This window comes from Nothoprocta perdicaria, unplaced genomic scaffold (genome assembly GCF_003342845.1).
Source record: "Nothoprocta perdicaria isolate Ctin4 unplaced genomic scaffold, notPer1 scaffold_50, whole genome shotgun sequence".
NCBI lineage: Eukaryota > Metazoa > Chordata > Aves > Tinamiformes > Tinamidae > Nothoprocta > Nothoprocta perdicaria.
In genome coordinates this window covers 3,104,037-3,131,928 of record NW_020455755.1, presented here as the reverse complement: position 1 = coordinate 3,131,928, position 27,892 = coordinate 3,104,037, and the positions used below count along the sequence as shown (strand labels likewise).

At 50.4% G+C, this 27,892-nt stretch overlaps 1 protein-coding gene across 1 annotated transcript in view; it reads right to left on the bottom strand.

Moving 5' to 3' along the window:
- Nucleotides 1–27,892, bottom strand: part of SSH2 (slingshot protein phosphatase 2) — a 52,528-nt gene that overhangs the window by 12,868 nt on the left and 11,768 nt on the right. The window contains exons 3-8 of the mRNA XM_026047907.1: nucleotides 14,210–14,313; nucleotides 10,715–10,779; nucleotides 5,948–6,069; nucleotides 3,399–3,467; nucleotides 2,553–2,618; nucleotides 1,233–1,427 (exon numbers count right to left, since the gene is read on the bottom strand). Coding sequence (XP_025903692.1) covers nucleotides 1,233–1,427; nucleotides 2,553–2,618; nucleotides 3,399–3,467; nucleotides 5,948–6,069; nucleotides 10,715–10,779; nucleotides 14,210–14,313 — 621 coding nt within the window. The remainder of the gene's footprint in view (nucleotides 1–1,232; nucleotides 1,428–2,552; nucleotides 2,619–3,398; nucleotides 3,468–5,947; nucleotides 6,070–10,714; nucleotides 10,780–14,209; nucleotides 14,314–27,892) is intronic.

The window sequence follows — 27,892 nt, the reverse complement described above, 5'->3', positions numbered from 1 at the left end:
TGGGGAAAGGGTGGATTACACAATGTATATATATGAAAAGCTAAGGAGAATATTAATCTGAAAGTCTGCCAAAACTTTTCGGCCTTCTTACTCGTACATTAAAAAACAATCAAGCGTGAAGCTTTGTTCTCAGCTGAGCTACTGCCTTAGCATTATTATTCACTCACGGAACTCCAGTAACAGGGAATATCCAAGAGCATAAACCAAGCAGTGGCACTATCGCACTGGGAAGGCAGMCGGGGCCAGCAAAAAGTCATTTTTCCTACTGCAAGCAAGGCAACTAGCCCCTCCTGACTGGCACCACACCTGGACCCAGGCTGCTTTGAGGTTAGATGGTATCACTGCCATCAGTGATTGCTAATTACAGAGGTTGTGGCTCTTCAGGGTTGGTATAACCAAGACATTTTGCTTGTCCAAACTACACACACATCTACCAGCTGCTGTTTTGGATCTTACACCACCATTTATCTGAGCATTTGGATGAAGATAGCGTGGACCTATACGCTGCTACTTCCCACTTACAACACTCCCCAAAGCCCAGAAACACTGCTTTGCTCCTTCTGCCCATTCTCAGGTGTGTTAGCTGTGAGGGTGTCTGTGAGGAGGCTTCTCAGTTTGGTTTCAGGTCTACCTCAACACTTCACATTCCTGCAGTATGAACTGAGGAACAAATAAGGGCAAATAAAGAATAAAGAAATAGTAAGAGTAAATAAAATAAGACTCAAATAAGAATCAAATAAGATATAAGAATAAAATAAGAACAAAATATGGAAAAGGGATATTATAATAAACATTGTGCTTAGACACACTCCAGAGTAAAAGAATGTCCGGGGAAACCTGTTCCTTCCAGGAGACRTGAGGACGGGGAATCAGAGGACAGAATCAGCCAACAGGAGGGCCTAGGTTCTAGTCTCAGCTATAACAGATGCCTCCAGGGTTTGGCCAACAAACCACACCTATATCTTACCAGTAACAGGAGACTAACCTTGCAAAAGGAAAGATCTGAGCCCAACAAGGTAACGGGTAAACAACTAGAACGAAAACACAGGTAGGAGCACATAAAGTTCAGCCCCAGGAGAGCAAATTCTAGCACTATTTACCTAACCAGGAGTCCAGTTACCTCCATCAGGAAGCCTCCTCTCATTAGTACCTAATTAAGAACGAACCCTCGTGGCAATGGTCTCCCCTTTTGGAAACTGGAGGGCTGACAGCTCAAAGCCAAGCCTACTTACACGTCGGTGAAGAGGGCGGGCGAGTCCGGCCGGTGGGACTGCACGTCCTGCATGGCGTTCCACTCGTTGACCGAAGACTGGTCGGAGTTGATGTGGCTCTCATAGTAACTGACCCACGTAAGGAAGAGGCTCCCCGGGTAGTAGTTGTTACTCCGGGCCACCTCACAAGCCTTATGTAAGCTCTGCAGGGCTGACCTAGAAAGGACAAATACCCCCAGCATTATCATTTCCCCCTCAGGATGCACGAAGCAGCAGCCAGAGGCAGGATCTTGCTGCTGTGTCAGCAGGGACACCCAGGGAGCACGCAGCAGCTCGAGGCTGTCTGAGGATTTACAGCAGTGCATCTAGGTTAGTGCATGCTGCATGAGCCTGAGTGAAGCACACTGAGACAAGGCCTTGCTGCTTGGCCTGGATGCAATTTTGGGGGTAAAAGCACTTGGAAAACCATTACAACTGCCTGAGCCACGACTAAGATGCACAGAGTTTGTCTCGAGGACGGGCGGCTCTGACAACCCGCTGTGTGCAGGGCAAAGACACCCAGGGATGAGATACGGAGAGCTGCTGCACCCAGACTCCAGGGAGGTGCTGAGGTGTCTGCCTGCCCTCGGTGCAAGAGGGAGCTTGGAAGTTTCTTCAGCTGCTGCTGGGAAACAAATCCCCCTCTCCTATTTATAGCCTGTTTTAAATCTTTGACTGGGATCAGAAAGATCCAGGTCAAAATCACTGGGGTGACACAGAAGCATGACACCCTGACAGGGGATGTATTTCTGCAATGCAAAGAAGCTTGAGCCAGAAATACTTTAATGGCCACTACATTCTAACATGAACTGCCCTAAAAGGCAAGAAAAATGCAGGCAGCTCCTGTCCCCTTCACCCTACCACAACGAGCATGGCCCACCGGAGACAGAGGCCCCTAAAATACATACGGGATATATTTCCTTTTTTTTTTTTTTATGACGAATAAMGGAATATTCGGTTGTATTTCACAAATACCTATATCAAAAGTAAATTTTGCTTTGGAGAGACACTGAAATCAGTGGCCCTTTGCGAAGAAAAAAAAAAATCTTATCCCCCCCCCATCCCCGCCTCAGATAAAGGTATTGCTAGAACAGGATTATAAGCTCCATGGTGTACACCAACACTTGCAGGTATTTTTATTTTGGGATCAGGCTTCCTCTCTGTCTCTGAAGGAGACTTCTGCCTGCCTGAGGAGGTCTCAAGACACCAGTAAAAGCAAAGCAGCACCTGCTTTTTAAAAGCCCAAGCAGCCAAAACACCTTGGAAAAGGGATCACTGGGACAGATTATATTAAGCGCTTACCACATTGCCTGCACAGACACTGGCTTGAATATATGAACCCTGTTGTCTGTCGATACGCTGAACCCGCTGGAGAGAAGAATAAAAAAATAACACAGTAAAAATGTGTCCCCAAAGCCGCTTTCCAGCTAATAACTGTCTGCGGCACATCAGAAGAGCAAAGCACCAGCCCTATGCATACACTTGCTTGGCAGAGTTCAGCTAGCACGACAGAGCACACTAAAAGCTCTAAGATGACTCTCTTTTCAAGCGGCCACTGTTCAGGGATTAAACTAGGAGGAGGACAGGGCTCGGGTGGGCTGTTTACCTGGGCAACACAATTCCAGCGCCACAGCTGGGAGCACAGCTAAAGTGATCCTGCGGCAGCTACCAAGGAAGGAAAAGTCATTCCAAGCGCTGCACTGGACAGCCTTTGTAACTGGCACAAAGAGGAGTTTGCAAGTCGGGTGTCTATTTGGCAGAGAAACATCACTTTTACTTTATATTCTGCAAAACCCTTGCTGCTGCTGCAAGCACTAGGGAGGAAAACATAATAGGATCCCTGTAAGAAGCTTTCACCACACACCCACTCACCAGCACAAGCTCCTTTACTCCAGCTTAAACACACACAGGAGCCACTGTCTCAGTGCATATTTGTTCACAGATAAGTCAATTATTGGGGTTCCCTGCCACAACTACTGTGATTTAGGGCCTGTGAGCCTACTAACCCAATACAGGTCAGCAGCAGGAGGTCTGATGGCCCTGCCAGGGCTCTGAAATCACTCGAATCCTTCTCCATATGCAACGTTACCTGCTAATACAACCTGTGGCCTCTCTGCTGCTGACCTAGAATGTGCAGAAGACACTCACCCATCTCCATCCAGGTGGATCAAGGTGTCGCTCCACAGCGGCAGCACCAAACCCATCGTACAAGTGCTACTGTAATAAGAAAGAGAAAGTCAGCACCATGCAATTACTCTGACTTCACAGGAACGGTTGCAGATATTTGCATTTATTASAGGAAGGAAAAAAAAGAAAATTGATCCCACTGTTGCTTCGGGGACAAACATAACCAGTGTGGTTCCCTACACACATCTGGGGGGGGCATGAACCAGATACACGAGCCCAGAACTCCTTAAGCCGGCTCAGAGGGTTAAGGCCAAGGAGAAGAGCAAGCAGGACGGAGCAGCAGCAAGTTCTCAGCTGAGCAGGGGAGGCTCACGGGCTTCGCTCAGCTCAAAGCCTTCTGCACAGATTAGTCCCTCTCAGGCTCAAGTGGTTTGGCTCCAACTCCAACCCAAAGCTTTGTTTTGTGTTTATCCCAGAGCCCAGCTGCTGGGAATGGGGCTCGCTGTAACACAAGCCGGGGCGGCTGTCAGTGGGTCCAGGCTCGACTCCTGTCCCATCTCCCACACCTAGAGGTCGAGCGCAGCGGCCGGCCGAGACGGACTCTCTTGGCAGCCCTGCTCTTCTCTCAGTTGCTCTGACCTCTTTGCCCTCGGAGTCACCTGCTTTCGGCGAGGCGAAGGAAAAGGCCAAGTTAAAAGCAGAAGTCAAGTGATGGAAAAAGGCAGAGGTGGGGGAATCCCAGCACAACCTGCAGCAGGTCGGCAAACRACAAGGCTCAGCTTTGCAAAGCTGCAGATCAGCCCCTATCAAAGCAGCRCATCAAAGAAGAACCTCGTGCAGCTGCCTCCTGCCCTGATGCTTTGCACTAGCAGCTCTCCAGTTCCCCACGATCCCCACCGCCCACAGCAGCCGCTGCAGCTCACGAGAGGTGGGGGAAGAGGGCAGGAATTGAGGCTTCGGGGGGCAGCAGACACGAGCTCGTGCGACACACACATGCCCCGGAGCCCCTGATGCCCCACACAAGGGGACAATGCGGCACGCAGCTATTTCTGTTGACTGCATGGGATGAGCTCATGGAAAGTCATGTTTTCAAAAAGGCTTCCCAAGGTGGCCGGGGTATTTTTAGTGATACTTTTCAGCAAGCGCTTATCAGAGTCCATAGCAACAAGTCTAAATTGAGTTATAAATACTGAGTGGGCTAGGGGAGGGTGCATCAGACTGACCATCCAGAACCGAAGTAACTCTAGGAGAAAGCTAAAAACGACCCTGCTACGTTATGAGAGACTGAATGTCAATGAGCTCTCAGTTATCAAAGGTGGCTGTGCGGGTATAAGCACAGCCAATAGCAGGCTCCAAATTCACAGCACCCTGCGGAAGGACAAGTTATTCTTATACCACTATTCCTATACCGAGAGCATCTCTGAGCTACAGCAGCACACACATGTGGGAATGGACCCAGGAGCCAGCGGCAGGCTGGTCCCCATTTCCAGCAGGTATCACCTGAGCCAAGGATGCAAACGAAGCTGCTTGGAATTAAGCTTGGTAGCTGTTGTGATTAGCAGCAGGCTACCTGAAGGGTCACTGACTAGCCAAACAGCTCCAAAAGGCTTTCGAGTGACCCTATTAACTTCCTGAAAGTAATTTGCTTCAGCGAGGATTAGTACCAAAATTAATTCCAGTAGCACAGTTGTGCTCAAAGATAAGAGCTAGAAGCAAGCGTGTGCATGAAACTATCCAAAATGGATTGAATATCCGTATTCTTCATTTCCCATCTACAGTAGGATTTGCTTACAACCTTTTAAAGAGCCACATCCCTCTGGGTCCTTTTGCTCCTGCCAAAGAGTCCAATGCCCCCTTCTAAACTTGAAGTGTCTGTCCCCAAAGCTGCTCCCTGATTCCCAGTCACACCAGCAGCAAGAGCTGCTCTCTGCAGCCGTGTCCTGCAGCCCTTTGGAGAGGTCAGCAGCAATTTAAACGAACGAAGCCAAAGCATTAAACCCTGGTGACATGCTGATGTCTGGGGAGAGCACATGTTGTGTCACATCTGCCATCAGCAGCCCTGACATTCCCACCGGGCCCTCCGTGCCACGACCTTGGCCAGCGGCTGCCTGAGAGTCGCTCTCTTATTAACTGCTCTGCTGAACCCTGATGTGCAGCTCCTCTAATTGCAGCTTTTTCCTCCCTTTGCAGGCAAGCTGGCTCTCTCCCTGGCGCACAGATGCAGCTTGGGGCCTCACCATTCACAGATCACTTTGGGCACTTAACGTCTTCACACGAGCCCGAGGCACTGAGSAATGGAGCAAGTGCTGACCTGTGCTGTTTCCCTGCAGCATAAGCTGCACTCTGGGACTGAACCTCAGAGACCGTTGAGATCTCAGAATTATTCCCTTCTCTCCCCTTTTTTCTTCTCCTTTCAAAAAAGGAAATTCTGGGTCTGCAGAAAGACGTTGGCTTGGAAAAGTTGAAGGAGCCTATCCCTAAAAAGCAAGGGCACCAGACAGCAGTTTCCACACTTTACCGAGCACAAGTGGGTGAACACAAGGAATTACCCCAGTTGGACGTGACAGTACCTGTCATTGGAGGAGAAATCCATCCCTAGGACGATGCTCTCCTCGGTGTCCTGCCTGCCGTTCGTGGATACCACCACCATGTACCTCGTGCGGTTCTGGTACGTGCTTTCCAGTCTCACAGCCTAGGAAAGGAAGAGGAGGGATAAGCAGAGCAGCCAACAAGGGGCACACTGTCACAGGTCACCTTTTCACGCTGGGTGACAGGCAAAGCAGCAGCAATGTGGCTCGTGCTAGTACGGATGGCCAGGACTCCTCAGCCAGGTAACCAGGACGCAGGGCTGCTCCTCAAGAGCTGCGATATTCCTGGTGACCTCTGCACACCTTCCCATGGGACTGCTCTGTCCCAGCAAGACTGCATTTAAACTGCAGCCTATGTGGCCTCCGGCTGGTGCCAGCCTAGGTGGCTTCATGCAGCATTAAGCATTCAGCGAGATGGGTGATGAGGGAGCTCTTCATCTCACAGAAGGCTTTGCTCAGAGAAGCAGAGCTTTCCTTTATGCTCCTGCATGATCAAATAGCTCCAACAGGAATCTTTCCACCAATGGCCCAGGCAGGCAACTGGAGTCCAACCAATCCATGATTTCCCGCTGGCCCTTTGAATTTGTCAAGCAGCTTTCAACCAGGGCAAAAGTAACCCCACTGTGTCATACCTAGCAGGAAAAGAAAATTGCCCTGTCATTAAGTGTATCCATTGCTGGATTCAGATTGCTCAGAAGAGGTCAAAGTCATTGGGCCTAATGGCTCCCATCCCTACYACCCGTACCCCAGGGCCAAAGAAGAGATCAAGTGGGACTGGCAGAGATCTGAATTTTCCCTCTGAACCAAATACTAGTGAGAGCGCTCAGAGAGCAGCAGTCTGGCTAGGCTGCAAGCAGCAGACCAACAAGAAGCCCCAGAAGGGCGATAAAGCACAGAGTGCCTTCAGAAGCCAAGAGGAAGGAGCAATCAAGTGGCCCAAACAAGACTTCTCAAGGACAAAGTGCTGCTCACCGAGGAGCCAGGGGAAGGGACCTGCCTCTGTGAGCTCTGCCCACACATCTGCAGTGGGCAGGCTTTACTTGCAGCACGTTTTGGACTCTGTTCAAAGCCATTTGCGGAAACAAGGACTTTAGTCGCAGGATCCCAATTAGAGAAACTAGGACATCCCTAGAAAGGAAGTGTCTTAATTATGTACACTGAATCTTATCTTGGCTTTGGCCAGGCTAACCCAACCCTGAAATGCCGCCTAGCTTCACTGTTGAGCTTAGCGTTAAACCACTTCTTGAACTTTGGGCAGCGCCTGCAGAGAGCAAACACGGACAAGAAGGAACCGCCGCTGCCCCGGCTTCCCCGTGCTCTGCACGGATGGATCAGTTTGTCCTACTGGGACCCGCTTGCTGAATTCCCCATGACTGAGCAGTTTAAGCTAGGATCAGTATTTGACATCTTTTGCAAACAGCACCTGATGTCCTCAAGCCCAGCAGCCCTGCCAGGCTTGCCCAGAAACACTCCCTGCAAGACTGGGGCAGCTCGGGGATCAGCAGACTTGCTTTAAATGGTTATTTTACCCTTAAAAGACTAGCCCCGACACTCCCAAGGTAACTACTGCATGGGGAGCTCTCTCATAAGCAGGCTGCCTTCTGCCTGGCAGCTCATGCTACCTCATCCTGACCTCCTACCTCCTTCACACCTTGCCCATCCAGCAGCCAGTCACTCCGTACCACAAGACAAGACAGCATTTAATGAGAAGCTTAAAGCAGCACGTGGCCGTGAAACACACTGCTATTTCACACAAGTGGYAGGAGACCACGTGGAGAGCGGTGGGGAAAGCCTCCCAGCGCAGCAGCTCTGGAGATGGGGGTGGAAGAGCAAGTGCAGGCAGGAGGCAGCGTTGACCGGTGTTCTGGACTCGTCCCACAGGACTGGACACCAACAGAAACCACCCAAATGCTGAAGCCAGATGTGCTCTGTGCAGCGAGACACCGTGCCCACCCCATCTCTTTAGGCATGCTAAAACCAGCAGCCTTTTCCTTCTTGCTCCTTGAGTCTTTGGGATTCCTTTGGAAACAGAGAGGATCAAGGTGGTGAGGCCTTGGAGGTGCGAATTCTGCCAGGGCTCGCTGTTTCTACAACTACCTGCTTGTAGCAAAACAGAAAGGGTGCTCTTCAGCCTCCAAGAGCAAGCAATCACCAAGGTCTTGGTGGTTAAAGCTGCTYCCTACGTTAGGATCCAAACCTCAAACAGAAACAAAGCCTTGTCTGAAACGGGAGCAGTCGGCCAAAAGCTGCCCTGTGTCTGGGGCACAAACACGAGAGTTTTGTTCTGCTCCTCTTGAGGCCAGGCCAACAGCAATAGGATTAGCATAATCTAACTTACTTTTGCTAAACCAATTTGGCTGGCGGTAATTAGAAGTGTGGTTTTAATACAAGACCCTTTAGAAGAGCCAAGCAGTGGCCAAAGGTCGTGCGGCCTCAAGTCATTGGGGTGGGCTTTTCATAGGGACAATTAAGAGAAAACGGACAAGTCTTATTGGGGTTGTCTATAGACCTAACACTTAGACCCTTTACACAAAGCAAAGAGGTGTCAGGGGAGTATCTGGCTRAGCTTATGAATGATAAAGCAGCAAACTTCATGTTCTAAACCAGCCTATCTCAAAAACCACTGTTAGAGTCGTGACATGCTCCTCAAATCAGAAATTGGTCTCCAACTTTTTCATTAAGAATTAGCTGATACACTCACTCAACAGCAGGAGCACAACCATTAACTAAAGCGTTTGACGCCTTTTAAATGAGAATATTAGAAATCAGAGTCAATCTATGGAGGATGGCCTAACTCCAGGAACTGCCAGGAGATGAAAAGCTCTTTCTCCACAGCTCCTCTACATAGAGCTGAGCCTTCCCCTCAATTTGGGGAAGCTATTTATAGTCTGTGCATGCACAAGAAGTCCTCTGTAGCCCTCCCTTCCAGGACCAGCAACTTTTACCTACACACAGTCCAACTTTACCTCCCGCTGCACTGCTACAATCCTTTCTCATCAAAAGCACCCTGTGATATTCTATCAATCCTTATCAACAGCGCATTCCAACAGATAAGCTCAGATCGATCTTTCATCTTTTTCACGCTATCGAACAGCAAGTGCTTCATACAAGAATGCATCTCTCACCGGGATACTGGATTTGAAGACTTTTAGAAGTCTTGTTTCATTATTAAACACATAAGTGAACAGCTCCCTACTCTGCCAATTCCCAGAGCGCTTTCAATCAAATTGCATACTTCAAACYCATTTTCCCCCTTCCTCCTGATCTTACACTGGTACCATTGCTCCGACCCTGCTCTCATGAAAGGCTACAAAAACTCTGCCAAGAGCTCCAACAGAAACAAGAGTTGTTCCAAAATCTAAGTGTAGGTTTTGGAGAGGATTAGATTCCTCTGCTGCCCTCTGAATGACAGCAGCCAACACAAGAAGAGAAGGCATCTCTCTCAGTACTGTTTATATTTCAAATCTTATTGGTATCTACTATTTTATGAGAGAGTCTATTGCAGCTCTGCACACCCTTCGTTCGTCAAGAATCAATTAGATTCAAGTAGACTATCGAACTTAACCTCCTGCAAGATTTTAGCATTCCAAATGCAGCTCGGAACAAAAGGGTTTATGTCTCAGCCCACAAAGTCCTTATTCAGCTGTTAAGGCTAATTTGTCCCAAATCACACAATGTAGCCAGTGATATTGCTGAACAATGACTTGTTCAATAGCTTCCAACGTTCTAACCCCGGCTCTGGTTCTGCAAAGCACTGAGATCCCCCATTCCCATCAGCTTCACTGAACGCCAGCAGTGCAAGGTGGGCCTGACGACGTTGAGGAGCAGGTCCTTCAAGCTGCTTACAAAGACTGCTCAAATGGCAAAATATCTTCTGCGGTGCTTTCTAAAGCTAAAGCGTTCTGCAGTATCCCCAGCTCTTCTCTAAGTATATCCTTAAGTCTATCCCCTGCAAAATTCACTGAGGATTCTGCAAGCCAGAGGTGCCAGAATGATACTTCTGACCCTGGCAATCTCTCTTTGGGCGTAGGTTGCTAAGATGCACCAAGACAACACAGGAAAGGAACTCCAAGCTACCGAGTGATGTGAGATGTAGAGACATTGCAGTCATGCCTGACCTTGAAGAGTGCTTAAGCAGCTCTCATGCCAGTTCCTTGCTGCTGCACTTCAGCTTCCAGAGGTCTTCGGGACAGTACATTAATAGTAAAAAATCCCAGCATCGCCTAATTTTCATTACATCATTAAAGGAGGCAATGATCCAGAAAAGCAGGTAGATGGGGATYGATATGAGATATCGTATTGATATCGTGCATATCATCAATATGCAGAAATAATTAGGAAACCACAGTGAGAAAAACAGCTGAACGAGGGSTAGGGCAAGTGTTCACACTGATCAAACACAAGTTACCGACTCCTGATGTACCTGGGACACCAAGTTAACATGCCCAGCTTCTCCAGCAACGGTTACGATTCTTTCTGAGGGCACAAGTGCTCAGCACATGGACCTGAAGCCCGTGAAGACCAGAAGAAAGGGCAGAAGTTTCTAGCCATACGATTTACCTCTGGACAACCCAGTAAGCGGCGCTTCTGCAACTGGCCACGTTTTCTCCTTGTAGCTGCAAAGCCTCCCCACGTTTCATGACGAAACCACGCGAACACGCCCGTGCCACTGCTCACAGGAGCAATGCAGGTGTATTCGTCAAGTGGATTTTAACCCGCGCGTTGCAGATAAGCAAAAAGGCAGCTCACCAGGCGGATGTTGTCTTCTGGGCGGAGCAGGATGAACATGGCCTGCAGGTGCTGCTGGAGATCCCCTGGGGGAAAGAGAGAAAGGTAAGGGCACAAAAACAGTCTTACGTCACATGCAAGCTTCCTGGCTTGTGCAGCCAGAGCAACTCTATACCAAGAAACCTGACATGTCATCATAAGCATTGCCACTTCCACCCACCCGGAGATGACAAAGCTCCTCTCTGCCTCTTAGTCAGCTGCTCCTTGCTCTGTGCGCTCACCTGTTCCCGTTAACCACGCTCTTTCCTAACTCCTGTTACCTTCTAAAAGGAGGAGGAAGTGTTTCGGTATCATTTTCTCCTTTAGAAGCCAAGGTAAGCTGGGCGGAAATGACTCCCGTCCCATGATGGTTCAACCCCCAATCCTACCATGTGTTTCACCAAGCCAGGAATCTTCCACCGGTTTCACGCTGACATTTAACCTATTGCACAACTCCCGCCTAGACAAAAGTACTGCCTTCGATGAGATTCAGTCCGAGCTCAGTGCACCACGTGCTCTTATCTGCTTACGTACCAGCCCCACCTAAAGATCTCTTTGCTGCACAGGCTTTGCAGCATCACATGGTCAGTGGTCAGCAAGGGGTTCCTCTGCTAAACACATCACTCCGTGAGTGTCAGGAAGCTGCAACACCTCCAGCAGCAGGCTACTTTTCCAATCATTACCTAGGAAATTAATTTGCGTTCCCAGAAAGGCAGGGAAGGCTGCCAGGTGGCACCGAGCAGTAAGAGGAGGAGTCTTTGCCACCTTCTCTCCCTGCTACACAGATGGGAAGTTGAGCTTAGGTAACACTGCAGGGAAGGGCAAGATTGTTGGAGAAGGTATCCAGCACAAGGCTTCATGGACTTCCGAAAATAAGGAGATACTGGGCATGGAGCAGCATCCAAAATTGCCACATAAGGGAAGTGGAAGAAAAGAAACRCTGGCCAGTGAGAGCATCCTACCCAGCTGCCAGATGATTTTAGAGCTGATGGAAGTGCAGGGCTGCAGAGCGGCCGCTGCCTCTCTCCTCTTGGGACAGGCACGAGCCTGTGTGGAGAGGGCTGTGCAGGACGGAGCAATCCCTGCTCTGCCCTCCCTTCTGCCTTGAAACACATGCGAAACACTCYGGGACTGGAGGGTGGAGAGGCCGGAGAGGAAAAAAGAAATGGAAATGGGCAGTGTGAGGAAAGTCACACACAAGCACGGAGGAGCTGAGAGCACCTGGAGCAACTTCCCAGCCAAGGCTGTTGTCCTCAGTGCTGGAGCAGCTGGCACTCGCCTCCATAAGTGACAATTATCCAGAGGACAGTTAAGGCAGGAAGGGCCACCTCAYCCATGGGATGTGTCATCTCCCAGGGGTGCAGTGGGAACAGGATTTTCCCGTGTCAACATCTGGGCAAAATCTCGGCAATGACGCCCTGTTGCAGCAGGTTTCAGACCCTCACGCAGCGGGAATCAGGGAAGGGCGAGTTCAACATAAAGGTCCTCGTGCTCCAGGTGGCCGCTCTGGCCGACAGCCCGGAGCTCAGGACCACCCTGGAGATGGGCACGGGCAGCTGCTGCCTTATCTAGTCAGTCAACCCACCAATGATTTCTGAAGGTGACACAATTAAAGAGAGGGGTTTGGGTGCCCATTATTCCCTGCCACACATTTCCTTTTTCTTACGCTGGATTATGCACTTCTGACGAATTTAGAGGTKGGAAAGGCGAGGGACCCTTCCTAGATACTGTTCTAGCAGCCACCTGAAACTCCATAGCATCCACAGGCAGCAATTTCACACTGGAAAGCTATGCCCACTCCCCACCCCCTTCCAATTTTGTGTGCCAGAGCCCAGTCACATGATGCTCACAAGGGAACAAAAGTTGAGCACGGATTATCAGAGGCCAAGAAAGGAGAGTTTTCTCTACCACAAACCACCCGAGCTCCCTGCGGATGGCTGGTTCACCTCTCTCCATCACTCTTAAATTGGGGTAGCACAGGCATTTTGCTTGGGAAGGAGACAGGCTGATCTCTTGATATCTGCTGGCACATACTGCGTGTTAGAGAAGTTTACCGAGAAAGAAACGTGATGCACGTTCTTATATTAAAGCCACTTGTCAGTGGTATCTCCAAGTGCCTTAAATACTGTACTGTTAATATCATTTAACAAGCTAGGACGTTGAGGAAGGAAGTACTGATGCCATGCTAAACCTCACCCCTTACGTTGAAGAGACAAGAAGAAAAAAGAACCTTCTAAGAACAAAAATCCCACCCCTCAGGCAAGACAGCCTCTCTGAATACAGAACATCTTGCTGTAAGCAATTACAACAGAGCAGATTTGCTTTCCTGGCAGCCTGGCTTCTCAAAGCCCTGTGCTGATTAGACAAGAGACTTTGTTTTCCACCAGGCTCTCCAGAGCTCAGGCAAGTCAGCTGCAGGATCCCAGGAAGCAGAGGCACTCCATGCTGCCATGCACATTCTCTGCACACATGCACATTCCTTGTGAACAAGAACACACTTCTTGGTAAAGGACAGAACTGAATTCAGAGTCTCTGATTTGATCTCTGCCCCATATGCAAGTCTCAAATATTCATTATTATTTTTTTCCTGGTGGTTGTTTACTGTAAGGGAAAAACCCCACGCTATCTGATCCATGTAAAGCACCATCCATGAATAAGCACCACATGCACAGGGAAAAACAACCTTCCCTGAAATGTTTGAGTTTCATTATTCAGACTGACCTTTCAAACAAAGAATCAAAGCACAAAACAAATTAAACTCCAGGAGATAAAGGGGCAGAATTCTGACTACCCCGTATTATTCACACCATTCGCAACTCAGACCAGTCACCCTCACTGGCTCAGAGCTAAGTTCCTCCCTTTCTTCCATCCTCAGAGGTTCAGATCAGGAAGGACTGTTACTCACCCCATAACTTAACTCGAGTTTCTCCGTGCAACACACACAGGTTCTGAGCATGACCCTCCATCCCCGCTCTTGCACAGAAACCATGGGATGAGATTCTGAGCGACACAGCACCCCTGTTCTCAGCTCTCCATGGTGTCACGGCTGCTGCCATGAGGTCATTCATTCATTTCATTTTGATAGACAAGGGAGGGCTATTTTGTCTCTTCCAGCTCAGAATTTCACACTTTGGCGATGGGAATGCCCAGTTTCTGTTTGACACAAGGCGTGCACTAAAGCACCTTATCTGGTGATAAGAACTTGGAAGAACTTCTTTACTGTGAGGGTGACAGAGCCCTGGCACAGGCTGCCCAGGGAGGTTGTGGACTCTCCTTCTCTGGAGGTCTTCCAAACCCRCCTGGATGCCACCCTGTGCCACATGCTCTAGGTGTGCCTGCTTGAGCGGGCAGGTTGGACTAGATGATGTCTAGAGGTCCCTTCCAACCTTGGATATTCTGCGATTCTGTGATGTGGTGTGAGAGAAGCCAAGGAAGGTGCATGGAGAGGYGGAGCGCGCCGAGGAGCCGCGCGCTTACCTGCGTGCTTGTTGCGCCGGTGGCTGATGCGCGGAGTCGAAGACCCATTGCCCCGCGGCAGGAAGAGCGCGGCACCTTTCACAGTGAGGAAGCTTTCGCTGATGCTGCAAGGGAAGGGACAGACAGTGAACAGGGAGCTTCACAGAGCTGCTTTTAGAGGAGAAAAACAAAAGGAAAAGACAAGGGCACAGGAAAGGTTCCACTCTTTCAATGAATGATCTGTTGTTCTGYAAAGAAGATATTTAGACCCAAAATATTTTGTGGCTAAAGGACACTTTTCTTCTTCTTCCCTCTCAAAGATGTATTGCAAACATTCAAAACAGATGGGCCGRGATGGGTCCTGCTAAACCTGGGCCTTGTGGCTCAGATCCGGCTGACACCTCAYAGGAACAAAGGTCTCCCTTCAGCAATTAGGGCGAGCAGAGTCAGTGGGCATGACAGGGTATGAGACCATGAAACTACCAGCTATGAATCATATGCTAAATAACCCACAAAGACTTTGATAAATTAAAATTGGAACACTGCCAACTTGAGACGTCTTATTTTGCCCCTTTATTCAAGTCAGATGAGGAGGCAAGTTGGTGGAAAGGGGCAATAAAGAGTTTGCAAGATCTGAAGAACAACTGATGTTTCCACAAGTCTTCAGGAGCTTTCTTCAAGTGGCTCATGGAAGAAGGGGGATTCTTTCCACACCCTGCAATTAAGTGATGCTTTTGTACGGCCCAGGGTTCCTGCTTTTCTCAGGATAGATGAGGTAGCCAGGCCTGCTYTGAAGAAAGGCAGGTTAATTCCCAAGTAACAGGATGGTCACGGAAAGCGGCAGGAGAGGACAGGGGAGTYCCTGGCACCATGCGCCTCTCTGGCTCCATGAAGATGCTGGTTTGCCCTCTTGAGCAAACACGCACCAGGAAGCTCTTAGTTCCTTGCTCTACTTACGGCTGATTAATCCTTTCCTTCAGGGCAAAGGAAAAGGAAATTATAATAGAAGAAAAAAAGCCCCTCCATATATGTGAAGAAACCCTGAGTTACAAAAGGCAGGTAGGCACCAGAACGCACCATGTCACCCCTTCCCRGTGCCAGGAACCCTCCCCGGGACCTGCTCGGGGCCACGCAGGGCTCAGCAGGTGACAGAGCTCCCCAATGTCCCACGGACCAGGAATCGGCACGGCCGGAGCGTGTGGGCTTCCCGCTTCCTCATCCGAGGCTGAATGCCCCRCAAGGGGTTTTGCTTGGTACCTTTTTCTATCTGCATGAATTACAAAAGCGTGTGTCAAATCTGGCTTCCCCTCTAACCTCAAGCACATTCCTGGGCACCTCTCCATTCTCCTGGGAGGCAGGAGAAAAAGAACCTCCAAATTCTCTGAGCTCCAGATAAGCAGATGCACACTGATAAAGGATTTTCCCCCTCCTTTTAGGCCTGTGGCATATCCCAGTGTGCAGGCTGCAGTGTCTGTCATAACCTCAGCACCCCTGCCCCGTGACAAAGTGTCTCCCAGGACTCTTATTTTCTAAAGYTACAGCAGATGTTAAACTTTCAGTGGATGCTTTAACAAAGCGAGAACTAAGAAAACCCACCTCCTTCCTAAATTAAAATGGATCAGAGACTTTTCTCTATGCTAAAAACAAACCCCAAACAAACACAAAAATAAAGCCATYGGGCACACTGAGCACAGATGTTTCCCCGTGGGAAACATGGCCCCTTCTCATGCCAAAATTCTTGATCAAGCCTCTCTAGATCTTGGCCACAGATGCACCCTTTGCAAGCCCTCGAGCTGCACAATTCCTTGAAGCCTGGATGCTACAGAAACACGGAGCTCTCGAAGGCACCCACTTCACCAGATCTTCACCCTCATTTAGCCCATAGGTTCCCACCCAGCAGTGGCCTCTGGGTTTGGAGGAGCACTCCCAGGAGCGGCTAAGAGCAGGCTCTGCATTGCAGGGGCGCTTCCAGAGACAAGAAAATCAAGGCGAAAGTCGGCAGGCACCCCCTCCTGTTCCCTTTTCCTCTACAAATCCCCCCCAAACACATTTCAAGCTCACGGGAGGCCAAACAACAGCGTGGTCACAGTCAACTTTCATGTAGCTAATCCCACCATCAAAGCCAGCCAGCAATGTTAGCAACCCTTCAGCCTGTGCCCGAGGCTTCCCCGGAAGGCTGAATTAGCAACTTATTTCTAGTAAATAAAGCAGCATGTGGCTAGAGGGCTGAGAGGTTAAAAATCTTCTCACTTCCATCACTTTCTCCTATCATCAGCTCTCTGCTATCAGCCACCTGCCTGAACTGAGGACCTGCTGCAGCACTAGAGAGATTCCTACCAGGTCCATCCTCCCGCGGAATCACCTTCACCAAGGCTACCAAGCACCTTGTTTGGGGACATGAACCACAAGCTTGAACTGCTAAGGCTGGAACTAAAAAGCAATGTCATTTCTGACATGAAKAGTCCAAAACGGATCCTTCTCATCGAGCTGGGAGGCCAAGAAGACAAGACAAGACTCCCTGCAAGGTGGGAATGAGTGGAGATGGTCATCAGCATGGAGAGGAAAAGAGGCAAGAGAGGAGCRCAAGAGCAAATGGGAGCAGCGTGTCTGGGATGTGCACGCCTGGACAKGGCCTTGCAGAGGAGACAGAGGCACGGATTGCTCCTCGCTGGCACTGAAAGCTTCTCCTCTCTACGTGTCTTCTGGAGGCAAGTCCCGGTACTGCTGCGGCTGGGATGACGGGAAGAAGCGGCACAAGGTCACGCTGGGGTTGCCCAACCGAGCGCTGCCGAAGGGAAGCGGGTCCAGGGTCGCAGTCGGGAGCCGTCGAGCACCCGCGTGTGCCCGGCCAGGGCGAGCGGTGCCCGCGAGGAACCGAGTCCTGGGTGCCTGGCTCCTTCCCCGGGTTGGAGGGCAGGTTTCTGGCGCCTCCGGAGCCTCCCTGGAAGCCRCGGCGGGCCGCAGGGAGGAGAGCGCACGTGCGCTTCCTATGAGATCAATATCTCCTCCACATTTCATATCTTATCTATTGCCCTGTTAGATCAAGCTCCTTTAATCTGTGGGTTAAAAAACCCACAAAACCAAGGCGGAGACCAAAACCCAGAGGTTGGCATGGATGGTCGGCTCTTCCGARGGTCCCGGAGCGGGCGCCAGGACTCACCCTGGCAGAGAAGCAGCTTCAGCTGCACGTGGTGGGAACAGAGGAACTTCCCCATCCCCAAACCCAGGAGCCTCTTATTTTTCTCAGCACCTCAAGCTGTTTCCATGCACATTCCTTCCTCCTGCTCCAATGGGATCAACCCACCCCTCACACCAGGACCTAGGCAGAGCTGGTTTTCCTGCACACACTCTTCCCAAGCCACGGTTTTAAGGAGAAAAGTCTCCATTCCTGTGCTCTGCTCCCTCTGAACCCTAAGAAATGAGGGTCTCGATAGGGATATGAATATTTGGGAACTGTTCCTTGAGGAAAATCTAAATCATCATTTTGCTCCTTGTGTTTTCAGGGGGAACAATTAACTATCCCTTTGTCAGGATACGCTTTTCCAATAARCATCCTCTCTCTCTCTCCCTTGCCTGCTTTTTAAGGCACCCAGTTTTAATTATTGCTTATGATAAGACTATTAATGAACGACCTCAAGGAAAGCAATATTTGACTTCCAGTTGAAGCCTCTGCTCCTTAGGGGATGATGCTGGCACCTGGTTCTGTTCAGGTAGACAGGTAGACAGGTTCACAGGCCATACAAACCTCTTCTTATCCCCACTAATTTAATAAATAAAGAGTCAAACACCCCAACAGGGAAAGGGAAGCGGGCAGGAGAGCTCGGCAGCGCCCTGCGCTGACATTTGTGCTCGCAGGGTCAGCTGGCAGCACCATGCGGACAAGCCCGGGCCTCTCTGACACCAAAATAGAACCCAACGTGGAGCAAAACAAGGTCCCGAGGTGGGCTCGGGAACTCGGTCAGCAGGGCTGAGAGGCCCGGGGCAGAGGGCAGGGTGGCCCGTGGCTCTCCAAGGCCATCGCTGGCCACGCGGCGCTTCCGCGTGTTGCAACGTCTGCATCTTCTTTCCCACTCCCTCTTCGGAAAGGAGCTGCCTAGGGGCACTTCCCTGCTCCAAGGTGGAGCTTGGTGCACAAGCCCAGAGGCAGCTAAACCACGGGAAGGTCTGCAACCTGGCGGCCTGATCTCMTCCCAGCGATGTATTCCGCCTGGCTTTGGTCTCTGGTTTGGGCACCGGGGTCCCCTCGGGTGCACCCCGGCAGCGCTGGCGTTTGTTCATCACAAACACATGAAACCTGCTGCTTTTCTCCACACTGAGCCCGCGTGCGTCGCTTCCTGCCAGCGCCTCGGCCGGGAGCAACTTCCTCCTTCTGGGACACGCTCCGTCCCCGCCGCTGCTCACAGGGACATCCTGCTATGGAGGAGGGGACACGGAGGAGGGGACAAAGACCTTTCCAAATGAGGGGTTCAAAGAACAGCTATTCGGCAGTGAAATGCACCGATTCCACATGCAACCCAAAACTTCATTCACTCTCCACCTTGTCACGTAACACGAAGGAAGTCCCAAACATCAGAGGGCTTTTTGCTGACTGATGGTCAGTTACGGAGCCAGCTTTAGAAAACCCATCTGGGGAGGGGAAAGCAAAATATGACAAAAAGCAACAGAAAAACAAGTTGTGCAAACAAAGCTCTCGAGCGCTCCGCAATCCAGCCCTGGAGGGATACACAAATTGTTTCTCTCGCAGTCCAGGCAGGACAGTTCCAGGCGGGAAACAGGGCGGCGGACACAATTCGAGAGCTTATTGAGAAATCCGGGCACTCAATGTTTACAGAAGAAATTTGATTCAGTGCATTTTTCTAAGCAAGAGATCCAGAGCGGAAGCAAGGCTGTGAGGAGAATTTGTTTTACATGATAGTCCCCAAAGGCTTGCGGGTCTCCGAGTCAAGATATTCCCAGATTATAGCCCTGCAGGACATTCTTCTGGTGCCATATATTGTTCAAACATCCACGGTTGCTGGTTCATACCATGATTTAATGCTCACGGAGCATTAAAGGCTCACGGAGCGGGCACTTGCGCCCAAGGAAAGGCTCCATGGGGTTCTGCTGCCACGCGTGCCACGCTCCGAATGGCTCCTTCCGTGCAAAACGTAGCCAACTTCCATGGCCAGGACAAAACGTTTTCAGAAATAACGCTTCCATCAAGGTGAGGAAACTCCACTCAAAGATCCATCACATCAATGAACAAAGAAAACAGCAGAGCTTTCCTATTAGCTGCTCTATTAGTTAATTTGAGAGAGAGYAGCCCTGCTCGACACGTCCCTGTCCTTTGCCTCTCCACCCAGCAGATGCCAGGTCAACCATCCTCAAACCACAGCCACCTCCCTGCCGCTGGTTTGAAGCGGCGCTGCTCTACACAGCTCCGCTCTTCTGACCACAACCAAGGGCTCACCCGTCCCTGGGCAGCGGGCTAACGAGCACCAAGCATGGCAGGTCTCCCCGCTGCCTCTAAAGGTGCCCAACACGGGGTATTTTCCGACAGGTTCCATGCGGCCGGGAGTCAGAGCCGTGTGGACGTGCCCATGTTTGGCCTGGGCGGCCGCGTCCTGCCACGCACGGCGAGCGGGACCCCGCGGCTCTCCGGATTACTGTAACAGAAGCCCAACGAGACATGCTGAGGTCAACACGCTGTCCCTCCCKGTGGCAGCCGAGTCCCAGGGCAGCTATATTTAGACCAAGTTATGCCCTGCGCTTCCAAGATGGAAGGAGACCRTTGACTCGCCTGAGCCAGCACCAGGATATCACCCGCACAGGGGAGGACCTTGGGGCATCCCAGTACCAGCCCCGCTATTCCCGATGCCAAACATTGTCCAGCACTGTCCCAAACAGCCCCCGATCTGGCTGGCCACAACGCCAGCCTCGTGGGCTTGGAAACGGTCGCGTTGAACGGGCAGCCGCCATCGAGAGCTGCAGGGTACCAGCGAGGCGAAAGCCCCCGGTGCAACCCTGGACGCGGGAAAGGATGTGATGAGAAACCAGCTGTGGCTCTGGGGAAGCTCTGGAGCTAAGGAGGAAGCGCTGCCCACGGCCAGCACGGCCACAGAGCGGCCTTGGCCTCTGGGCTGCCCTTGCCACCTTCCCTCGCAATGACCTGCACGGAGCAGACCACAACGGGTGCTAATACACAAAGCCAGGAGGCAGGATGGAGCCAGGAGGGCCAGCACAGGCAGACGGAGCCGGGCACAGGCCGGAGCACTCGTGTTGTGGGAGCAGCCTGGCTCTAATCACAGCCTCGCCGCCTATACTTAGTAAATACATTAACGGAGCCCGTAAATAGAACGGCAAAACAGGGATCAGCCTGTCTCCACACAAAGGCATCGATGCTGAATAATGAGCCCTTCCTCTGCGCTAAAGAGAAGCAGATGCTTGTTTACCAAAAGCATCAAAAAACATCAAKAGGCTGTTACATTTGACGCGTAAAAGAGAAGGAAGCTCTCTGCTCAGTATTTTAACTTCTGCAGTACTCAGCACTTCTCCTTTTCCTCATCCTAGCACCGCATTCTCCGCATGCACGAGGGCTATTTGATCCCTGCACGACAGGCTGCACCGGAGCACAAAACTCGCCACCCTTCGGATGAGCAAAGGGAACAGTTCTGTGGAGCCAGCAGTGCGAGAGGGCAGGGAGCACCCAGGGGCTCTCGGCAGCTCTTCCTGGAGCTACAAGTGACCCGGGTCCCATCTCTTCCCTCCCGGGATGACCCGGGAGGTGATCACGGCTTTTTAAACGTTCGGCCACTCCATTTTATGGAGCAGCAGAGACACTGTTAAGGAAAACAAACTTTAACAAGGCTGAGGACAATATCTTGATGTTTGAATTAACAAGCAGAGACAAAGCATCAAAGAGGATCAGAAACATCTTAGAATTGACACTTCAGTGGATTCTGTGTCTTTCYTTCCATCCCAAACACCACAGTTAATACACACATACATACTTCGAGCTGCAAACAGAAGACATAGAATATTGTTTTGGGTTAAAGCAATGCAACATTGGGGTTAAAGCAATCCAACGCTCCTGTGGGGCACACTTGAGACTGGGTTAATCCAGTCCTTAAAAGGTGTATCCTGCCCCGGCAGGAGCCTCACGCGGTGACGGCCGGAGCCCTGCCGAGGTCGGCGCAAGGGCCCGGCAGAACCCGCRGCATCGCCAGCACCCAAGTGCTCCAGCACATCCAACACCACGCCGGTACCTCGCTGGCCTAAGCGACAATCAGCCTGCAGAGACATCAGGCAAAACCCTCCAGCTCAGACCAGAACATTGAACTGTGGAACGCTCCAACACGCCGGCTCTGCATCGCCCTCCGACGCGACTCTCTCCCTACCGAGGCAGCAGGTTCTCCTGGAGACGACTGACTTCTCCTGCGGCTGCCTGAACAGCGATCAGCTTACTGGGAGTCCTTTATTGCTGGGATAATTTCCACTAATCACTCACCGCAGATCATTTTAAGCAGAAGAGAGGCTGCGGGGTGTCGAATACGACCGCGGCGCTCGGGCTTTCGCTGGAGGCTGCTCCAAGCAGGGCTGGGACATCTCCAAGCAACAGATGGGAGAACTACAGCTCTGTCCGAAGCTTCACGGGCCTTTTATGCTTAGCAGCTTTAAATAAAAGCGGTATCTGACTGCTACAAAGAGCGAATAAAGGGAAACGCAGCAATACGGATCATTTGGAAGGTTCTGCCATTCCTGGGMACAGCCCCAAGTCGATTTATGCTTTTGGTACCTTACTGAGCCTCTCGGTTCAGGCAGACGTCAGCACTTAACTTGCAAATACATTTCAGGGAGCTTCTAACTTAAGAAAGAGCCCTGCAAGTTCAGCTGACTAGGTCTTAAAGGTTTATTTTACAAGAGGGTAGGGATTCCAGATGTGTTTATCCCTGTGAAATTCAGGTGCTAAATTTTATCTGAATTAGCACTTTGGGCTGTTTGGCAGCCAGTTTTCAGCAGCTCTTAACTCAAGTCTTCACATCTCCTAAAAACACATAAACCTGCTTAAAAACACCCATTAAAAGCAGCGGGATCATTGGAATACCAACTACCACTGTGTCTCACCAGCACAGAGAAGTCTCTAGCTGGGACACAGTGTGCTTTAGGAAAAGGGCTCTTAAATAGGTTAAAAAAAAAAAAAAAGTCTTAAATCGGTATTTGCTTAATTTGAAGCTCTAGAGACTTAGGAAACACTTTGCGATGCGCTAGGAGACACAAAGGACACAGGAGATGGTATCATCACAACTGCGTCGAGCTTTGGCCCCGGTTTGAGCCGGGCACTGGTGACAGGCCACCCTCTTGTCCCCGTTCCCCACTGAAGAGACTGGAACACGTCRATGGCCCGTGGAGCCACACGGAGCTGCCGCACGGAGCACCTCGGACGGATGCTCACCGCGTACTGGACCCGCACCCTGCTCCTTGCAGGGCTCAGCGCCACCCTCGCTTCGCTTTCCTACGGCTCTCCTATCCCCAACAGGACAGGAGGGAGGCCCGAAACGGCGCTGACAAGTGATTTGTTTTTATTTAGACTAACCAGCCTTTGGGAGACGCGGAAGGAGGCAGCTGCTCTGCYTTCCGGTTTGGGATTTCTCCACCTCTTCGTAAACGCAAAAAGGAAGAAAAAAAAGAAGAAAAACAAAGGCAAAAAAAAAAAAGGCCAATAACAATCTCTTCACGAATCACCACACTTGGGCTAAACTCTGCAACACTGGGCTTATTTCAACCCAGTGTCTAGTTCAAGAAACCCTGTAAAAAAMCTTAATTTTCAGGAACAGTTTCCCATCTGTCCTCTATCTGTAACTTTGTGCGAAGGAAGTTTCCCCTCTCCAAGGTCATTTTTCATTTGCTGATGGAAAGAACCTCCTCCAGGCCCATCTGCCCGGGGAGGCTGAGGGCGGCCCCGAGACGCCAGCAGGCGCTTGGCCTCGCGCCACCGTGACGGCCTCCAGTCCCTACACGCTAAGCTCRGCCCAGCCAAGGTCCCCCGCTGTCCCTTGTAAGAACCGAGAGAGTTTGCAGGGTGACAAGCAGTAAGGACAGGAAATTTGTTCTCCTAGCCCTGGAAAGCAATAGGGAGAGGTAGGAAATACAGTCAAGACCATGGAACAGGGTGCTTGCTAAATAAGGGGCGCTGCGAACGGGAGGCAGACAGATGCTCCACAGTCAGCTGTGCTCCGATGTGCAAGCAGTAAATCAACGCTCAACTCATCTCAACAGTCCTCATCCACACATCAGGACAAGCCAGGACAGCACTGGGACCAACTCCGATTTGTCCTGGTGACTCTGCAGGAGCCGCGCTGCAAAATTCCCATGGAATCAACCTCTGCTTTTCCAACAAAACCCCTGAAGTTCAGCAGTGTGTAAACAAAACGCAGAAGCAAGGAGTCATTAAGASTAAAGACACCAGCAAGCACCCACTGATGGGACGATATGGAGCTCATTAAGCCATTGTGGGAGCCTGTGAACAACYGAGGACTTGGGGACTTCACAGCGACAAAGATCATTTGTTTGAAAGAAAAGACTAACTAGGTTATGGGTCTGCACTCCCTGGATTTGCTCTGTTTGTAACAAAGGTTTTGAGAAAAAGCACACTTCTTAAACGGCTTATTATAAATAAACCAAAAGTCCCGAAGGGTTGAACGCTGTRTTGCTGGGGGTCACATAAGCACGGGATAAACAGCAAAAACGCACTGAACCACTGCGGCCTTAATACACCTAAAAATGCCCAAATTTGAAAAGCTGCCCATTGCCAACAAGTGYAGCCTCTGCATGCAGATCTCCCAGGCTCAGCTCACTACCTCTAGCCTTAGGGAAACCCCAGGGCCCAGCTTAACTTTGTAGTTCCCCCACACGGCTCCTGCGTTTCCCCCATGCCCCTTGGCTGCAGGTTGTTCCGTGCCCGGGACCTTTTCTCTATCACAAACACACGGTTAATCCCACCCAGCAGCAACAGGTGCCCGCAGAGCAACCACGTCCAGCCTCCAGCTACCCTCCGCGTTGCTGCGCCCAAGCGCCCACGTGCAGGCACAGAGAGCTCTCTTTCGGCTGCTTCAGCAAAAGCACAAATATTCAAAATTAAGGCTAGYAATGCATTTGAACCCGCCTCTGCGGAAAGTCTTCAGCGAGCAGCTACAAAACAGCCCGCCTGGAAACCCGAGTTCCAGCTTTATGCTGTACACGTTATGAGGTGGAAAAACTACGTGCTGAACTGGTTTTAAGCCCATACAGACCAATAACTTAAAGGCTGTTTGCCAGAGTGATGCAGGGGAGATGGCAACTCTTCAGAGCCCACCGCAGAGCAGGATACCGGATTTTCAACTCTCCAACCCCRCAAACATGAGTTAAAAGCAGTAAAAGAGAAAGTTTGCCCGCAGCTGTTCAAAACAGGAGTGTTTTAGCCAGAGGCTGCCTGCTAAGGGTGCACGGGAACAGAGTTCTTCAAAAAAAAATCCCAGGCAGCCTAACTATTCACTGGCCCCAAAGGCACCTTTTCTGCGGATCATTGCAGCCCTAGGGAAACGCCAGCAATTCCAGAGACAGGGACATCTGCAGAAGCCTGGAGAAATGTAGAGCTGGAGAGGCCACATGTGCCCTTCAAAGCACAACCTGGGCACTCAAATGCAGGGGGGTTCTCCTCCAAACACCACTTTGCTGCTCATTTTTGATGCTACATCTGATAAGCATCTCTGTCCCTCTTCCAAGCCCCTACCAGGAAGGATCAGCAAGACAAATACCCCCAGCTTCCTGGGGAATAAAAGGAAAAGCCAAACAGGAAAAGGAGCTAGGAACAACACAGCCCTCATGCAGTTAATGATCAACTCTGCAGCACACACGTGCGCTGCTTTTGCTCCCAATTGCCACCGCTTATTTGCACGGCACTTTTAATAATTGCTTGGTGGCAAGGAGCCTTTTACGTGTTGTGCTGGTGTTACTGKAACCGGGGAAGAAATGAGGAAGATAAGAGAAAAGAGTGCAGCCCTGCTCTGTCAACAGGAAGGCGTCACGAGCCGGGGCTCTGGGGAAGCTCACAGCACCGTGCTCCCATCTCCAAGGTTTTCCAGCTGCAGGAGCATCRGGAGTGGATGCAAGTTTGCCCATGCAAGGGATCCTGGCACACAGGATAACTTAATGTCAGATGTYGTGGCATTTTCTAGCGCGAAGACCCTGGCCGTGTGGCCTAGGAGACTATTTMTGTAAGGGGAACCAGGGTCAAAACACAGAGCAGACCTGAAGACACCCCGGTCTGGCTGAGCTGGTGAGGCAACCCAGGGCACTGTTTGTGCTCACCTACCCAGCTGTGACTTCCTCTGCAAAATGCTGTTTCCCCACCCTCCAACCAAGCAGGGCTGTCACTTACGAGAAAGTCAATCACRTCTGAGAGCACAACAAGCTGCAAGGTTTACTCTACAAGAACGCGCTTTGTGTCTCTTTAACCCTTTGCTGAAAACAATGCTGTTGAAATCATAGGTTTTACTTCTGTCTTCCACTTCAGGGGTGCCCACAACGAAGGAGATCCCTCCAGCTTGGCAGGGGGAAAGGGAAGAGATTGCAGGCAGGAAGCGAGGAGGACATCCATRGCAATTCCTACAAGCCTCCGCTGTTAAAAAATCTTCAGTATTTACAGACTGTCTTAAGTTTTACATTTTTCTTATCTTCCCAKCAGCTGCTATGGAGTTGAGTAGGCTGAAGTGAACTTTGCATCCCACAAAAATGAAGCTCACAAACCAGCACAAGCCCTGCTAGGTTGGGTAGCAGCGGCAGGGCTCCATTACGCAAGTCATGACTATCAATTTTAAGCACTTTGATAAACAGAAGTCTCTCAGAAATCAATTTGAATCCTTATGAAACTGAAATGAATTAACCCAGAGCAGCTGACTAAGTTACTGACTAAAAGCGTCAACACAAGAGCAATTTCTGCTGATGTCTGAAAGTCAGAGCTGATTAGTCAAATACATCTACTAAAGAATACACTGAAACAGAAGTTACTGATAACATTCAGGTCACCAGTGCCCTTTCTATTCCACAAAGAACAATTTTTCAGCACAGCGAAACAACAAAATCTGGATTTTTGGGTCTTCCCCACAATGAAACAAGGGCATCCAATATTCATCAGCCCTTGCGAACCTGCATTTGGGAACATATATTTTAAAGCAGCTCCTTACTGTGCCAGCACGACAGGCACAACACCGTCCTGATTAAGGACACTTATCGAAATATTAATGGGTGCTGAGCCTTGTGTGAACACTCCTGCACAGGCCAGCAGCTCTGTCATTCTCATGCTTATTAATCTCGCCTTCCAGGAGGCAAAGGACAGCGTAAGCTCCTCTGATAACCCGGTTATCTCTCCCTCCAGAGAAGGAAAGGGTGGTTCTTCCAACCAAGTGGCAATTTTAAACTACCCSGAGATACAGCCCTGCAGGGCTGGAAGGGATCGCGGCGGCGAGACCGGTGACACTCTCCCTTCCCTTTGATCCCTCTCGGTACAGTCTGAAYCGCGGGGTGTCTGAGCAGCACACTTAAAGCAAACGCTTATAAAGCCCCAAAATTGCTAATGGGTTCCCTAATGCAGCCTTGAAAGAGTGGCTCTGGTCTCTAAGGAAGTGTTTCAGCCCGGGTTAGGTCGGGTTTTGCGCCTGGTTCCAGCATTAGGGCCGTTTCACAGCCCCACGGCAGAGCCCCGGGACCCTGCGGGTGCATCTGCCACCCTCCCTGCGCACAGCCCTGGGCAAAGCTGCAGTGTTCACAGGCAATGGGAGCGAAAAAGGGACTAATTACAAGCATTTTGGGTTGAGCATGAAAGGCTCAGAGAGACTTAACTAAACAGATTAACAAATACAGCAGTGATTGCTTGTGCTCAGAAAAACAGGAAAAAAAAAAAAAGAGGCCACGGAGTCCCGAGACCTGTTTCCACCTATTAAAAGTCTCCTAAGCACAAGGCAGTTCAATCCCTAGCTGGATTTTCTTGGGACACAAATGCAATTTCAGGTGGGACCAGCATTTTTACCCTGCTATCTTTAAGCCTTTCATGATGCTTCCACGAGATAAAGCAGCAGTTGGCTGMTTTAAAGCAATATCAAGCATGTCTAGACCGCAGCCACTACCTCCCTAGAAGCTTTATCTGCCACCCCATAGCATCCATTTCCCTCCTTAATCCTCTCCCCAAACCCCACAACATTGCAGAGAGTCACCCTTAATTGTGTACAAATTAAATGATTATTTGTATCTGCATTTCAAAGGGCCTGGGGCAGCTGGGGAGGCTGATTTTCCAAGCAGCTTAGCGAGGGAGGCAGCAACACCCAGGCTGCACTTTCAAGCTGCCCAAGACTGAGAGCGACTACGAGGTTGGCACCGGCTGCTGCSTCTCTGCGGGTCCTCCCGAGCTCAAGGGTCTCAGTCCTGGCCCTGCCGCACTAGTCTGCGGGACAGCAATGAAAATAATGATAAAAGAAGGGGGCTAGGGGGAGAAGAAAGAAAGAAAAAAGAAAAGTAAAAACGAAGGGGAAAATAGAGAAAGAGAGAAAAGAAGAAAAAAAGGAAACGGAAAAAAAAAGGAAAGAGAATAAGCGGGAAAAGAAGGGAAAAGAAGGGAAAAGAAGGGAAAAGAAGGGAAAAGAAGGGAAAAGAAGGGAAAAGAAGGGAAAAGAAGGGAAAAGAAGGGAAAAGAAG